Source organism: Microplitis mediator, chromosome 7 (genome assembly GCF_029852145.1).
Source record: "Microplitis mediator isolate UGA2020A chromosome 7, iyMicMedi2.1, whole genome shotgun sequence".
Taxonomy (NCBI): Eukaryota; Metazoa; Arthropoda; class Insecta; order Hymenoptera; family Braconidae; genus Microplitis; species Microplitis mediator.
The window spans coordinates 23,306,148-23,323,394 of NC_079975.1; the positions used below are offsets into that span (position 1 = coordinate 23,306,148).

Sequence of the window (17,247 nt, forward strand, 5' to 3'; positions counted from 1 at the left end):
ATAATTGAGATCTCAATTCTTAACAATATTAAAAAAAAAATTTTCTACAACACTGGCCCATTTTACCTCAGAGTCCGTATTTTTTAAGTTCCAAATAAAATAATTTTGATAACAAACTCGAGGTAAAATTTTTCACTAAAAATTTTTCATTGTCTATACTGACCAACTTGCCCCATTTTTTTTTTATACATTTCGTGAAATATTAAAAAAAAAATTTTGCCGGTTCTGGCACATTTTACCTCAGAGTCCGTATTTTTTAGTTATAAATAAAATAATTTTGATAACAAATTCGAGAAAAAATTTTTCATTGTTCACACTGACCTACTTGCCCCATATTTTTTTAACAATTTTTACGAAGATGGATCTCAATTGTAAATAATAAATAAGATGAAGATTGAGAAATCTTAATTAATTAAGATCTCAATTCTTAACAATATTAAAAAAAAATTTTTTCCTATAGCACTGGCCCATTTTACCTCAGAGTTCATATTTTTTAAGTTCCATATAGAATAATTTTGATAACAGACTCGAAGAAAAATTTTTTCACTGAAAATTTTTCATTGTCCATACTGACCAACTTGCCTCATTTTTTTTAAACATTTCGTGGCATTAAAAAAAAATTTTGACGGCACTGGCCCATTTTACCTCAGAGTCTGTATTTTTTAAGTTACAACTAAATCAATTCTGATAACAAACATGGGAAAATTTTTTTTTACTTAAAATTTGTAACTGTCGGTCCTGACTAACTTGCCCCCTTTTTTTTTATAATAATTCGTAGCTCATAAAAAAAAAGTTTTGTTGCCTCAGAAATGATAACTTACTTTGTCCCGGTCTCCGCTAAATTGAAAATTTTTTATGAAAGTACCAGAAAAAAACTATCACATTATTTTTCAAATTAATATAAACTAATGAAGGTCATAAAAATTTATTAACATAATTAAACATTGTTACCCAAATTAACTTTTGAAAATTACCCAAAAAGTTAAAATCTCATAAGTACACCCATAATTGTCTTATAAAACCTTCATATGAAGATACCTTCATACGCAAAAAATACCCAGTGAAATAATTAATTTTTTTTTTACTCGGAAATCATGATGGTAATAACCGAGGCTAGTAATTAGCTCATATATTTTATTATTACAAGTTGTAAAAATAAACTAAGTAACCGTGTTATTTGTATATTAATCAGTATTACTCGATATAATAGTTCTATGGATGATAAAATAAATAAATAAAAATAAATATGATCGAGTAATTTGTGAATTGTGCGATGATGTAGGAAGGTTACTGCGGTTTACCACGACTATTTATACTTATGTACATACTTCATCTACACTAAAATACATGCTCAAACATCTCCAACAACGATTTAACGTAGCTACATGATCCCGACGTGTGCATCTGCCGTTTATACCCGAGTTAGCTACTTCCAGTACTGAATTAATCATCCAACCACGGCTACAATATAATAATATATTCTCGCATTTTTAATCACCTAGAACATGGAAAAAAATCTTTACCTTCTTGCGCAGAAAAATGTATGTGTTAAAATTATACACGTGAAAAAAATTTTGTAAAAATTTGCGCAAAACCGTGTGTTGAAACAATATTTTGTCAAAAATGAACTGATCAAACAACACAAAAAGCAGTATGTTAAATTAACACACGAAAATGCTAAATATTTAACATCGAATTTTTAACACAGAATCTTCTCTTTACACAAATACGAAAATTTTTTTGCTATGTATGTCAAATATATTACATTTATGTGCTGCAAAAATAGTATATTACATACCTAGGGAAGTAAAGTAAGAAATGTCTCAGATCACATGTAATTGTTGGCTGAGGCGAAGCCGAGGTCAACAAACATGTGATCTGAGGCTTTCTTATTTACTTCCCGAGGAGTGTATACTATTTTTCTCCTCGACGGAGGCGGGAAGCGGCAACTTCGTTTTGCACAGCGGGACGAAAGTTGACGCTTTCCGCCCGGAGGTGAGAAAAAAAAATTGTCTGATAAATTTTGCGTATATGCAAGCATATAAGATGATATATGTGCAGTGAAATTTATATAATGGCCGAATTTGAAAAATTTGGTAAATGATAATTTATTAGAAAAAAATGGTCTACAAAAACAGCCCTACGATATTTTTTAGATAATACTGATATTTTCGTAGGGAATGTTGAATACTGAAATTTGTCATGCATTTAAATTTGACAACGAATAACTTTGAAAGAGTAAATTTATCGAAAAATTATAAGAGACCATTTTTGTAGAGCTTTCCATTTTCAACAAAAATTTGTATTGACCTTCCAAGTAAAATAATTAGTTGGGTTATAAAATTCCAAATTTAAAAAAAAAAGTTTGGAAAATCCAAAAGTGCACGACTCATAATGTTCATTTATTATGACATAATAATAATATAAAAAAAAAAAATAATTCAAGCTTACCAATTAGCAAAAAAAAAAACAGCTGTACATACTAGGACGGTAATGCGCAAGCGCCCCTGGTGGAATAAACGTACGTATAACGTATAGGTATAGATATATCATCATCCATGTTAACTTTACATAGATATATATAGATATAGTTATACAGCCTTTTTTTATTCTTTTATTAATTGTAATTAAACGACACTGAGTTACCTAGCCATTCGCAATAGGAGACCTACAAATCTTTCAAAGAATTTTTTTAAAAAAAATTTGATTCAATTACTGGATTTTTTCGCAAGTTATCATGTATACGGGATCCGTACTTGACGGACAGGAAATTTTTTTAAACTATTTTGATGTTTTTTCGGTTTTTATTAAACTAAATAAATTTTTGAAAAGTATGGAATTAATCTCCATTAAATTATCTTCAAAATAGTATGCAACAAATCTTAATTCCGTGAACTAATGAAGACATAATAATTGAAATAGTTGCCGAAGTGAGGCGAAAAAAAATTTTCGATCGTGAAGCACTCTCTGATGCTTCGCATCATGAGTCGTGCAATATCCCGCGATATTTAAATAAGAAATAGAAAATTGCAATGAGGTACTTAATATTAATGGCTTAAATTTTAACAGACGTTGTCTTTTATCCTATCGAATCTTTCGAGGTTTCTTTGAAAGAAAAAAAAAAATTCATAAAAATTAGATTTATTTACACTTACATTCTATTGAACGAAGATTTATTTACAAAAATGCAGTCTTATAAATATCACAGTCAAACTTATAAAATTTTCTTATTCCTTAAATTTTTATGAAAAATGTACAATAAATATTTCCACTTATTCTTATGACTAACAATATAAATTAATAATTTTATAAATATCTTAAAAATCTTAACAAAAATTAGAAAAATAAAAATATTATACAAGTCTTTTTAAAATTTAAAGCTAATTACTTAAATTTATTAACAAGTTAACATCAGTCTTAAATATAAATAGAAACATGTTTAAAAACATTTATATACAGTATCGATTTATTACAAAAAAATAATTTTTCTATTGTTAATTCTATAATTTAAGTAATTCTAAATATAAAACTAGATTTTTAAAATATTTTAATAGCTAAACTATTTTAAAAGCTGCTATTACTGGCAAGTGATCTGAAAATAAAAAAAATAAAAAATCATTAATTGAAATCCAATTATTAAAATGGTTAAATTATTTTATTATAAATATAATTAATTAATCAACTCACCCGATGGAATATACCGATTTGGACAACCCACAATACGATTATCTATAAACCATTGAATATCCATCATACCATAGAATCCTATTGGTATGATATTCGATGATCTATAGAAAATGAAATCGATTACGGCCTGGAAATAATACCTGGAAAAAATAAACAATTATTTTAATAATTTATGTAATTGTCATTGTTTTTAGTCATTATTTTAATGAAATGTTAACTTACGTGAAGTTCGTAAATACCATGGCATCTTCTTTGCAGGCCGATAAAAGATTCAGGTTATTCCTTATTGCGTCGGTAGATTCCGGATTTCCAAAAATCTTATTAACTGCAGCTCGATAATTAAGATTTCGGAAATCTGGATGATTTGCAGCTATCTGGCCTGATACTAAAAACTCATATACACCTAAAAAAGAAAAAAAAAAGTTACTAATTTTTTTTTTCATAAATCAAGTATGAATAATGAGTTACTTTTGTCGTTCAACTTACCAGAATCCGTTTTCGAATTGAAATCACCACATAATATTAACTTAATGTCTGAAGAAGTGATCTTATCTTTCCCCGATAAGATACACGATTTTTCTAACATCTTGTTAATTTCTGTGGTGAGCAAAAATGTCTGCAATAATTTAACATCACAGAAAGCAGGATTCCAATGTAAATGGGTTGTTGTGATCAACACCAGCTGCTCCACATCCCGTGAATTTTCTGGAAGACCTGTAAAAAAATTTTTAATTTTGTTAAAATATAGCAATTGGAGTAGATTGATTAAATAAAAATTAAAAGTCGCTGGAAACATACCGTCTTGCCATGCTGCTGCGGTTGTTTTCAGCAGCCCAAATAACCCAATGTTGTCACGAAGCGCAACTCTATTAAGCATGTCTTCACAACCTGCATGGTTTTCCATGGCTAATAGATTGAACTCAATGACTTCATGAGTTACTAGCGTGAATCTGAACAAAAAAAAAAAAACATAAATAAAAAGTTAATAATTTTTACTAATAAACTTAACAGTATATTGGTAAAATACATAAAAGTAAAACTTACTTTTCAGTCTTCCAGAATATCGCGCACCCGTCCACGAGCCTCTGCTTGGCATAGGACATTGTTTTTGCCCGAGATTTAGGGGCAAAAACGCCGCCGTACCCCAGAGTCTTCAAGGCGGGTAAGAAGTATTGATGGAATACTTCGTTTTCCACCTCCTGGAGACAGAGCACATCGCAGTTATAGTCCGCTATTTCGTTGATGATACTCTGCCCACGGATATCCCATCTCAAGTAATACTCGGGACAATAAGGATACACGGAAAAAAAATTCGACGAAAAATTCCAATATTACTATCGTAATCCTGGACTATACTTTTATTATCTGTAACATTCAAATATATGATACGAAAATTTACAGTTTTTAAAAGATTTTTTACTATTCACTATCGTAATTTCATTAAGAGTTTATTGTAATCAATTCAATAAGAAATATTACAATGTTACTATCGTAAATAGTAAAAGAATAAAAAATAAGATTTAATTATACTATTTATTCTTTTATTCTTCCTTTTAATTTACAGTGCTGCCTCTATGTTTTTACAATACAAGCTACAAAAATTACGATAGTTGGATTGTAAATTTTCTGAAATGGTATAGTATATGCCATCTGAAGCGTTTACGTATGAAAGACAAGTGTTGTCACAAACCATGATGTGATGCTTGTATGAGTGTATATATATATATAAATACAAATGATGACATCTACTTTGTCTGTATTATTTGTGGTTCAACTATATATATTTATAAATCAGTTCATCTTTATCCACAGTGTAGTGCAGAAATAGAGGTTATTATTCATGACGTTTTTCGGACAATTGTAAATAAGAAATTTAAAATAAAAACTGTACTTTCGTCATTACAAACCTACATAGATTGTGGAATATAATAATTTGGTGGTGTAAGTATAATTATTATTATTCAATTTTTATTAAACTTAATATTCTGTGGGTATATCGTATGATCCTGAAGTTGGCAGATAATTAGTAATTTTCGGATTTTTTTTTTCACCAAAGAAATTACAAAAAAAAAAAAACTAAAAAAATACACATGTAGAAAATTTAAAAAACTATGGGTGCAATTTTTTTAAATATTTTTTTTTTAATTATTTATCGTCTAAAAAAAATCCAAAAATTATTAGATATCTGCTAACTTCAGTATCATGTATATCGTTCGTTTTAAAATCATTTATCTGGACAAGAAGTTTATTTTTATAAACAATTTAGTAGTATTTTGTGGTCATAGGATAAATGATTCTAAATGAATGAAAATTTATTTTTTCTAATAAATTCAATTCTCCTAATTTTGTTACAGGATAATCTTCATTTGTCGACAATGAATAATTTTACCCGGCTTTGCGAGAGGTAAAACATTTCAATAACCTCAAATTATGGACATTCAACATTTCTTTATGATACTGAAGTTAGCAGACGCCTAATAATTTTTGGATTTTTTTAAAAATGATAAATTATAGAAAAAAAGTATTCGAAAAAATTGCACCTATGGTTTTTTTAATTTTCTACATGTGCGTATTTTGAATACAAATAAATGAGTTATTTATTCATAAATTTTATATATACCAAAAAAATATGTTTGAAAAAATATTAAATAAATGTTTTATTATTACTACTTCAACATGTTTTATTTTTATTTCGAGATTGTATTTTCCTTCTCAATTTAACTGTTAAAAAAAAAAAAAAAATTCCAAATGATAAATTTTTCTTTTTTATTAATTATAAGTTCTACTTTTTTAAGAAAATATATTTTACTCCATTGACTTCTAATTATTATTTTATATTTAAAGAAATTCTACATTACCGACTCATTCATTTTACGATAGTTGTATTAGAATTTATGTTAACACAACTTGTATAATTTACTCTATAGTATCTGATTTTTTCTTTCTGGTAGTAGTATAAATTATAAAATAAAAATTACGATAGTCTATTGTAAAAATTATTATTGAAAACTTATAGTCCAGCGTTACAATACTATATAATGAAAATTACGATAGTTAAATCGTAAAAAATCCGTGAATTTTTTTTCCGTGTATCTTTGCGGTGGTGCGTACGAGCTACTGAGTGTATTGTAGCTCATCACCGAAAAAATGCCTAAAACAAATAGAAAAATTATTTTATTTTTCAATATGAGCATTAGACTGGGCCAAAAAAATTGACTATTTATTTTTTTATAGCTATATGGAGAATATTATTCAGAATGACAAAAAAAAAATTTCATGAAAGTTTGAGCCCTTAATATTAATTTTAAGAGGTCTATCATTGCTATTTTTAATTTTAATTCATAATTTGATGTTTTACGTCAGAATTGCTAAAACATTGGAATAAAAAAAATTCATTTCCACTAATGCTTATGTAAAATTGAATTCCCTACAAAAAAGGTCTGATTGAAAATTTTCGTCAGACAAGCCGTTTCCGATTAATTAAACTTAATAAAGCGATATAATAAAGACCATGACAGATTTTCGAAGGAAATTTAATGCTCTACAAAAAAGGTCTCCTAACATTTTTTGCTAAATTCACTCCTTCGAAAGTTATTCAAGGTTGAATTTGAGTCAAAACGATTTCCATAACGTCAATAACTTTCGAAGGAGTGAATTTAGCAAAAAATTTTAGGAGACCTTTTTTGTAGAGCATTAAATTTCCTTCGAAAATCTGTCATGGTCTTTATTATATCGCTTTATTAAGCTTAATTAATCGGAAACGGCTTGTCTGACAAAAATTTTCAATCAGACCTTTTTTGTAGGGAATTCAATTTTACATAAGAATAAGTGGAAATGAATTTTTTTTACTCCAATGTTTTAGCAATTCTGACGTAAAACATCAAATTATAAATTAAAATTAAAAATAGCGATGATAGACCTCTTAAAATTAATATTAAGGGCTCAAACTTTCATGGAATTTTTTTTCTGTCATTCTGAATAATATTTTCGATATAGCTATGAAAAAAAATAAATAGTCAATTTTTTTGGCCCAGTCTAATGAGCATGCTATTTTTGTTAAGAAATTATTATAAATATTTTTTTCTATTTACTTACAATATGGTCCCGATTGAATTTCTACCTCGTAAGAAATCCATGGTCTAACAGGGGGTGGATAAGAGTGTTCTGAAATTGAAAAAATTAGTAAAATTTTATCGTCTTTTTTAAATAAAACACAATAACAAATATTTGAACACGGAAGAAAAATTTTTCATGGCATTCTATAAAATTTTATGAAGTCAAATGAAAAAATTTCTTTCCGGAAATATTAATTCCAAATAGGTAGAGTAAAAATAAATACCTGAATTTTCCAATTGTGCTTTGCACAACGTTGATTTTGTTGAGTCTTGAATGACTCGTTTCTCTGTCTTCGTTGAATACATTTTATTAGAAATTTTTATATTTCACCACGCGTGTACACTTGTGTCACAAAGTAAAATGCAAAAACGGAAGCTGTTAGAAATATATTAAGGGTCTCTATCCCCACTCCTCAAGTAAAAACTCATTAGAGCAGGTAAATATTGTCGATTTTGGGTAATTATAAGCTATAATGACTAAAATTTATCTGTAAACATCTCATTGTATCTAAAAACTCAGGTACTCTTAAGCTCTAATGGATAATGCCTTATTCATAAAAGTATTTGGAAAAAGGTTTAATATTTTTACTAATGAGAGTGTCATTTGTAGGTGTGAAATTACCCGCATTTAAAAATTTCATTTAAGTACTTTGGGAAATACCTACTACCTGAAGTATTGTATGACGAGTGATGATTTAACTTAAGCCATTTAAAAGTAATTAAATTTAATAGTATGAAAAAATATTGATAATTTTTTGGTACAAATATTAGTATACACAAGAAAATAACAAAGACAGAGTTCGATTCTTGACATTTAAATATAATGAAGGTATCTAAAGAATTATTGAAATTTATACATGACTTTAAAATAATACTGTAAGGGCGCCAAAACAGCTTGAGTAATTTAAAATCATTTAAGGAGATTACGTAAAAAGTAAAAATATTATAAAATTTTATGATATCTTTAAAAAATAAATGATGGCCGTTATTTTGACGGACAAATTAATATAAGGAAAATTCCAGTTCCAAATTAGATTGCCAATATTTTACTAAACATTGAACTAAAAGTTTATATTAAACGGTATCATTTACAGCTCAGCATTCTGTTTAACATAATTTTTAACTAATTTTGAGCTCATTTTTTTACGTATTTAGGATTCAAATTAGTATGTACAAAATAGTAACAAAATTTTAAACAATTATCTTTAAATTAGTGATTATTTTTATTATTGATAATTCTCATTGTTATTATTATCGCGTTTATTTGAAAAAAAATTTCGGGACACCCAAAATTTTGCATAGAAGAGTTAAAAATGACGATTAAGATCAATTTTGAAAAAAAGCATTTTTTACTAAATTTTTGGGGTGGTCCGTTTTGCACACCCGGTCCCGCCGTGCCCACCTTTCCTCTATTTAAATATCTGTTAGCGCGAAAAAAAAAAACGTCACATATATAGTACATAGATTTTCTGCATATGTCTACATATACATATATATACTTTTGTGCGAGTTACTTAGTGCATGCACTATTATATTATTGTGTCGTCTCGCTGTATTTAATTTTTTTATTGTCGGAGTATTAAGTAACAGTTTTGCTTGCTCGCTTACTCGCTCAAGTTATTTATTTTTATCATTTATTTCTTCTTCTTCATCTTAATCTTTTTACGCCTGATGATCGAGACTCGGACTGGTCACGGCGTCAGTAAATTGACCGATAATGTTACCTGGCACTGATTACTGGATAGTAATGATGGATGCACAGAGTCGTCCAAGACTTTTCTCTCTTCTTCTTCTTTATCTTCATCTTCTTCTTCTCTCTAAGAGCATCAGGACTTGGCATCTTACCATCTACACAAGACTAGGTCTAAGCCCGCTACAGGGGCTGTCCTCTGAGTCTTCAAGCCCAAGGTCGCTAACCTTATTCTTCTTCTTATACTTCTTAGCATCAGACCCGCGGGTACTCTTTGGCGCCACTTACTCCTTCATTTTCACTGGCTGAGGAAACTAACATACATATATAACTGATAAATAAACCCTTTCAGCGATAAATCGTCACACTTATTCAAGAATTTAACGCCTATACTCAGGAAATTGAGTCTATGAATCAATCCACACTATCATCAGATCCTAACACTTTTAATCTTTTATTTTTTTTTTACATCATACCCACATTTACATGTAACATTACAATTATCTAAATATTAATTCGTTTACTTGAGTGTTAACTTCAAGTCATTTATTGAGTATCATTATCATTATTATTTTACATATTATATTTATTAATTACTTTCTATTATATGAGTTTTATCTTTATCTTCATACATTGCTACTGTAATTAAATCATTGAAAGTTGATCAAATTGCGGTAGAAAAATTTATATTATTAATTGCATGGTTAAGTATTCAAATTCGGTAAAAATAATACAATTTATTTGTAGAAAAATCGACGGTTACATTTTTAATTTAATCGATATCATAAATCGATTTTAGAATACTGTATTTATGAATAACATTATGGAGATTACAATTAAATACTGTAGTTATATATATGTATATATGTTTCTAGTTGTAATATTTGAAGACAAATAAAATAAGTGGCACTAGTACGGTGTGATGGCCAATGGAAATTGACGATCCCGAAGATATAGATCTGAAAAATTAGTAGTTCTAGTTAAAGAGAAATCTGTAAGAATATGAAACACTAGAAGACAAAAAATAAAATATTTTTTTTTGTTAAAAATCTTTATTGTGTATAAGAGAAAATGGGGCAAGTTGGCAACGAGGTCAGAGGATCAAAATTATGATCCTGAAATTGACGGACAATTAAAATTTTTTAGATATTTAAAAAAGAAATCATTAACAAAAAATAATCTATCGTTTTCAAAAAAGTCAAAAAATTATTAGACGTCAGCCAACTTCAGTATCATCCAAAATTTTGATTAAAAAAATGACTTATTCAGTGTTCATTATTTGGAATTTTTTTTTTATTATTGGGCACTGGAAAAAAATACTCAGGGGTAAAATGAGCAACTGGAAATTTTTTTTTTTGAGTTTTATAGTTTTCGGTAAAAATGAAAATTAAAAAAAAATCAAGTCAGATTTAGTATAGCACGTTAATTTTTTATGGGTTCCCATAGTCATTGTGGTCCACATGTGTCATGCATGGGTATACTATGAGAATGCAGTATAGTATCAGAACTCAGTCATAAATGCAATGATAATATTTGGGAAATGGATATGGACAAAACAGGAAAGGCGACTGTAAAAATCTTCAATATAATTTTTATTATCATTACAATTAATATAATTTAGTTTCGATAACAATTGGTTGAATAGTAGATTTATTTATCAATGGGTTACTATACCAGTCAAAATCTAAAAATTTTATTAAATTCTTTTTTTGGAACGAACATTCCTCAGGATATTTTTCCGCTTACAAAAGTCCAACAAACCCACAGCTTACAGGTGTCCCAGCATTTCCGTTTATTAATGATTGCTCATTTCCTCCGTTACCGAGATCATCAACACCTGAAAGAATAACAGCACCATGTCCAAGAATGGAGTTTAGTCCATCTAAAGAAATCACATTATCAACAATATTTATGACAGCAACACCATCAGCGTTGGCTTCAATATTTCCAAGATCCCCAACATGTCTTATAGTATCTGTTGGTGCTCCATGTACGTGCTAAAATTATAATCATAGTAAAAATAATAATAATAATAATAATGATAATAATAATAATAATAATAATAATAATAATAATAATAATAATAATAATAATAATAATAATAATAATAATAATAATAATAATAATAATAATAATAATAAATTACATTTGTAGGATTAAAGTGTCCACCAATGTTAGTGCAATTATTATAAAAATTTCCTAAATCATAAATATGAAACCCGTGTTTTCCCGGAGTGAGTCCTGTAATTGTTCCAGTTATAGTTACGGGCCCACCAGAATCACTCTGGACAAATCTAATATTTACAGCGATATTGTTAGGATGTTCCTCAAGAAATTTCACAATTGCAATTGTATCTTCACTAACTGCGACAGCGGCAAATACCAGCAATAAAATGATTGATTTCATTTTCTTGATTTCTCACTAATAAGAAAAATAAATAATAAATATTAATAAAACTGACATGATCGTATGACTCTCAAACTTGCGTTCCTCAGTAAGTTCATACTTAATACCAATAACAATCAATTCCCGAGGTATTTTTGTTTTTTGTGATGTATAATTAATAAGATATATTTTTTATCTCCAAGTTCACGTTTAACAAGATCAAAACTTGATAAAAATATAATAAATATCACTTATCTCTTTCAATGATTATGTAGCGTAATTACTGATATGAATTACAATATTGTAATTATATAATTTAAAAAAATCGTGTTTATTTAACACTGTTGTTGAAATGAAACTTACACTTTAGTTTTTTTTAAAATCACTTCCAAATTATCGTTTCTTCCTCCAATCAGATGTCGACGCGCGTTCACCAAACTACTGAATATTGTTTGATAAGTGTCTAAGTGCCAGGCGATGGCTTATATCATAGTAGATATAAATGTATGTGTATACATATACGCACATATGTCTTATCTTTGGGGTCGAGGTAACGTAAAAATCTGTAAGACCGTGATAGCTATGAAAATGCAGATTAGTTACATTTTATTGACAAGGTCCTCAGATTCTTAGGAAAATCTCTAAACAAAATAATACATAATTTTTTCATATTAAGTATCCAGGGCAAAATAAGACGTCATTTTTAGAACAAAAAAAAATTTTGCTCTTCAAAAATTTTAGATTACGATTTGTAAAATGAAAGGAGCGCATAGGTCAGTGTGAATAGTGCGGCTACTTAGAAAAAATTTTACTTGTTATCTAAATTTTTTTTTTTAAATAAACTCGGAACAAACATCGAGAAACATAAAATTATAAATAGCTTAAAACAAATATTTTATCTATGATTTTGTAATTATTTTACATACATAGGTCATAAAAAATAAATAAGTATAAAAAAGATAAAATATCATTTTGTGCGAAAACCACCTATTTTTTCGATCCTCACAGTAGCTATCCCCCTTAATTGTTTAAATCGATATAACTCCCGCACCATTGATTTGATGAGGAAGTTTGTTGAAACAAAAAGGTTGAAAATAAGAAAATGTACAAAAAAAATATCGAAGTTTTTTTTTCTATCTTGAATATATTGCGAGATATGGCAAAAAAACGAGCCGGGCGCTCGGACCTCTCCCTTTCGCACAACCAGTTGCCTAGTGTGCGCGCTCCCTTTCCGCCAAATCGCATTTAACGGTCAATAGGTCCGAATATTTTCAAGTTTTTTGTAATAAAAATCAAAGAAAATAAAAAAAATCGACAAATTGTCGATACTACCAATCGACTGCATTTTGCGCCAATATTCAAATTTGAAATGAATATTAGCTACGATACAAGAAAATTAATATTGGAAATTCTTTATCAAAAATTTACTCTCAGGAAAGTTGAAGAGGGTGTTTGGAATTTAAATTCTTTCGTTTATGAACCAAGAGACCTGTTGATTTGAAATTCAAAACAAATATTTGCTTCCAAAATAGAAAATGAATAAAAAAATTATTTTTGTTAGTAGTTATTTTTTGGATATTTTTTTTTCAAATTGTAGGGCACTGGAAAAAATATTTAGAGGTAAAATGAGCTACTGTAAAAAAATTTTTTTCTGATTTTTGATTTTCATAATTTTTGGCAAAAATGAAATTTTTAAAAAGTCGACTTGAGCCAGATTTAATATAGCAGGTTAGTTTTCTATGGGTTCCCATAGCCACTGTGGTTCACATGTGTCATGCATGTTTACTTTGCAAATGCAGTATAGTATGAGAAGCAATGCAATAATAATAATAAGGAAATAGAAATAGACGAGACTGAAAAAGGCGACTGTAAAAACTGTGAAAATCATTAAAGAAATTTTTATCATCATTACAATTCAAATAATTTAATTTTGATAACGATTGATTGATTAGTAGATTGATTTATCAATAGGTTATCATAGTAGACAAAGCATAAAAATTTTAAACAAAAAAAGTAATTTTCAACTTCCCGCTAAGAAAATTGAAAATTTTCAAAAATTCGGGAAGTTATTGGTTTCGGTCCGATTTGCAAAAACCGAATTTCTATCAGATTTTGACGTTTTGAGGTTCTAGGAAGTTATCCTGACTAATTTCACGATGATGTACGAGTGTATATATGTGTATACGTACGTACGTACGTATGTATGTATGTAAATATTCATAACTCTTGAACGGATGAACCGATTTTGATCTTTGAGGTGTCATTCGACGCGACTTGTTAATATCTCGAAGCCGTAAAAATTTGAACTTAATTGGTAGGGTGCGTTCAGAGATATTTCAAAAATAAAATTTTTTCAAAAATGTTTTATTTGGATAACTTTTAATTTGCTTGATGGATTGATTCCAAAATCTAATCAGCTCTAAAACTCTATAAGCCGCGTCGAATGCCACCTCAACCATCAAAATCGGTTCATTTGTTCAAGAGAAACCGTTGACGAAAGAATTGAAAAGAAATTTTTTTTTTGTTTTTTTGAAATTTCTCAAAAACGGCTGGATAAATCAATTTCAAAATCTAATCAGCTCTAAAACTTAATAAAACGCGTCGATTGCCGCCTCAACCGTCTTAATCGGTTAATTCGTTCGCGAGATATCGTGGGAGAAAGAAATGCTAAAAAATGTTTTTTTAGAAAACAATGGCATATCAAAGTATTTTCGAGCTCGAGGAGCTCGTAAATGTATTCACAATAATGTTTTCGAGCTCAACGAGCTCGAAAACAGCGGAAAGTTTTGGGGCTGGCCCGCAGGGTTAACCGACAGACCGATTTTTTTTTTTTAAAGGGGCTCATTACACTCCAGTTATTTTTCGGCTGTTCTTAATTTAAGACAATCTGTCGGGTAAAAAACCCATTGGAACAAAAATTCATCACGATATTGTTTCGCTTACTTAAGTCCAATAACTCCACAGCTCACAGGAGACCCAGTATTTCCGTTTATTAATGATTCCTCATTTCCTCCTTTGCCAAGATCATCAACATTTGAATGAACAACAACACTGCGTCCAATAATATTGTTTGGTCCAACTAACGAAATCATATTATCACGAGTATATAAATATACGTCAGCATAACCATTATCGCGGGCTCTAATATTTCCAAGATCCCCAACATGTCTTACAGTATCTGTTAGTGCTCCATGTGTTTGCTAAAATTATAATTATAGTAAAAATAATAATAATAATAATAATAATAATAATAATAATAATAATAATAATAATAATAATAATAATAATAATAATAATAATAATAATAATAATAATAATAATAAAAAATTACATTTGTAGGATTAAAGTGTCCACCAGTGCTAAGACAATTATTAGAAAGATCACCTTTCTCATGAATATGAATCCCGTGTTGTCCCGGAGTGAGTCCAGTAATTGATCCAGATATAATTACTGACCCATATTTTATAACTATTTGAAGATTTCCAGAGACAGGGTTGGTATCTTCATGGGGTAAAAGCTTCACAACTGCAATAATTTCTTCACTAACTGCGACAGCGGCAAATGCCAGCAACAAAACGATTGATTTCATTTTCTGGATTTCTCACTAATAAAAAAAAATAAATAATCATAAAACTGACATGATCGTATAATTTTCAATGTGAATTATCAGTAAATGATTATGGTGATAATAAAATAAGGATGATGAACAACATTATAAGCTTCGAAACTGACGTTCCTCAGTTATTTTATACTCAATACCAACAACAATTAATTCCTGAGCTATTTTTGTTTTTCGTAATGTTTAATTAATAAGACGTTTTTTTTTATCTGCGGCTTCACAATAATAGTATATTGTACATCCAGTGCGGTAAGTTGTCGATTGCCCATGAGAGCAAAGTTGAGCTCATTTGCTCGTGTGGATAATCAACAACACCGCACGAATTAAACATACTTTTTTTATTATTAATGCGATATAAGTACTATTTCAGTGCTCGCTCTTTTGTTATCCAAGTAGCATTTTGCTGATTCAACTGTTACCGCGACATTTTTGTGGGTTATACGATAATCTGCGTGCAACTAGAAGTAAATTTGCGTACGACAAGTTTACTTGTCGGACTCAAATTTACTTGTCGCAGGCAGATAATCGTATAACGCACACAAATGTCGTGGAAACAGTTGAATGGACAAACAGCTATTTGGCGAACAAAAGAGCGTGCGCTAAGATAGCACTTATATTGCATGAATGATAAAAACAATATTCAAACTTGATAGAAATATAATAAATATCTCTTATCTCTTCCAATGATTATGTAACGTAATCACTGATATGAATTACACTAATTTTAAAAAATCAAGTTTACTTAACACTGTTGTTATTATGATTTCTTATAGATTTCATTTAATAATTATTGTATTATAAATTCTACCAGGCGCACTGATTGATATGTGAAACTTACACTTCAGTTTTTTTTTAAATCGTATCCAAATTTTCGTTTCTTCCGTCTAAAAGATGCCGACACACGTTCACCAAACTACTGAATATTGTCTGATAAGTGTCTAAGTACCAGGCGATGGCTTATATACTAAACTGATCAACGAGGAAAAGATATAAATGAATGTGTTTATATATGCACATATATCTTATCTTTGTGGTCGGGATAAGGTAAAAATCTGTACAACCGCGATAGCTATGAGAATGCAGATTAGTCACTTTTTATTTACAGGATCCTTACATTCTTAGGACGATCTCAAGACAAAGTAATACATAACATTTATTTTATTATTCCCGGCGTAAATAAGACGTCATTTTAAGGAAAAAAAAATCTTGTTTTTCTCAGACTCGGAAAAAAGATCAGGAAAAAATAAAATTATAAATATCCCTCGCGGTTTTCATAATACGGTTTGAACACTGTATTAAAAGAGCATAAACGTAGTCGATAACAAGTAGTTTTACCGTATTTATACGGTATGTTTGTGAAATTTAATTACGGTATTCCTACAGAGCTTATAGTGCGTTTATACGGAGCTTATACGGCATTACTACCGTGTTAATACGTTATTTTTACCGTAAAAATACGGCATTTGTGCTGTAATAATACCGCATTTCTACCGTAATAATATAACATTGTTACCGTAATAATTCGGTATTTCTACTGAATTTATACGGCATTTCTACCGAGTTCACACAGCAATTCTACTGATTTAATAAGGTGTTTATACGGAATTTATCAAGTACAGGGTAAAAATAATAATGTATAATTATTAATGATAAATGGCTCTATTTAATTATTTAAATATATATATATTGATATATTGCTGTACAATGTATTATGTCATTCGTATGTTTTCAACCATACGGTAGAGATTCT

At 28.8% G+C, this 17,247-nt stretch overlaps 3 protein-coding genes across 4 annotated transcripts; all 3 read right to left on the reverse strand.

Annotated features, from left to right (window-relative positions):
- Positions 1 to 3,415: 3,415 nt before the first annotated feature.
- Positions 3,416 to 6,390, reverse strand: LOC130671566 (CCR4-NOT transcription complex subunit 6-like-B). The gene is made up of 6 exons (XM_057475532.1): positions 4,732 to 6,390; positions 4,486 to 4,637; positions 4,174 to 4,401; positions 3,910 to 4,090; positions 3,688 to 3,827; positions 3,416 to 3,592 (listed from the first exon to the last, which is right to left on the reverse strand). The coding sequence occupies exons 1-6, from the start codon at positions 4,788 to 4,790 to the stop codon at positions 3,555 to 3,557; spliced, it is 798 nt and encodes a 265-aa protein (XP_057331515.1). The 5' UTR covers positions 4,791 to 6,390; the 3' UTR covers positions 3,416 to 3,554.
- Positions 6,391 to 9,698: 3,308 nt separating this feature from the next.
- LOC130671567 (uncharacterized) lies at positions 9,699 to 16,489 on the reverse strand. Its single transcript, XM_057475533.1, has 4 exons — positions 16,336 to 16,489; positions 15,210 to 15,482; positions 14,822 to 15,078; positions 9,699 to 10,451 (listed from the first exon to the last, which is right to left on the reverse strand). Exons 2-4 carry the CDS (start codon positions 15,465 to 15,467, stop codon positions 10,364 to 10,366), a joined length of 603 nt encoding a protein of 200 aa, XP_057331516.1. The 5' UTR covers positions 15,468 to 15,482; positions 16,336 to 16,489; the 3' UTR covers positions 9,699 to 10,363.
- Positions 11,068 to 12,400, reverse strand: LOC130671568 (superoxide dismutase [Cu-Zn]-like). Of its 2 annotated transcripts, none has more exons than XM_057475534.1 (3): positions 12,242 to 12,400; positions 11,639 to 11,914; positions 11,068 to 11,489 (listed from the first exon to the last, which is right to left on the reverse strand). In XM_057475534.1, exons 2-3 carry the CDS (start codon positions 11,897 to 11,899, stop codon positions 11,235 to 11,237), a joined length of 516 nt encoding a protein of 171 aa, XP_057331517.1. In that variant the 5' UTR covers positions 11,900 to 11,914; positions 12,242 to 12,400; the 3' UTR covers positions 11,068 to 11,234. The 2 variants fall into 2 exon arrangements, with proteins under 2 accessions (XP_057331517.1, XP_057331518.1); XM_057475535.1 differs by lacking the exon at positions 12,242 to 12,400 and adding an exon at positions 12,000 to 12,155.
- Positions 16,490 to 17,247: the final 758 nt, after the last annotated feature.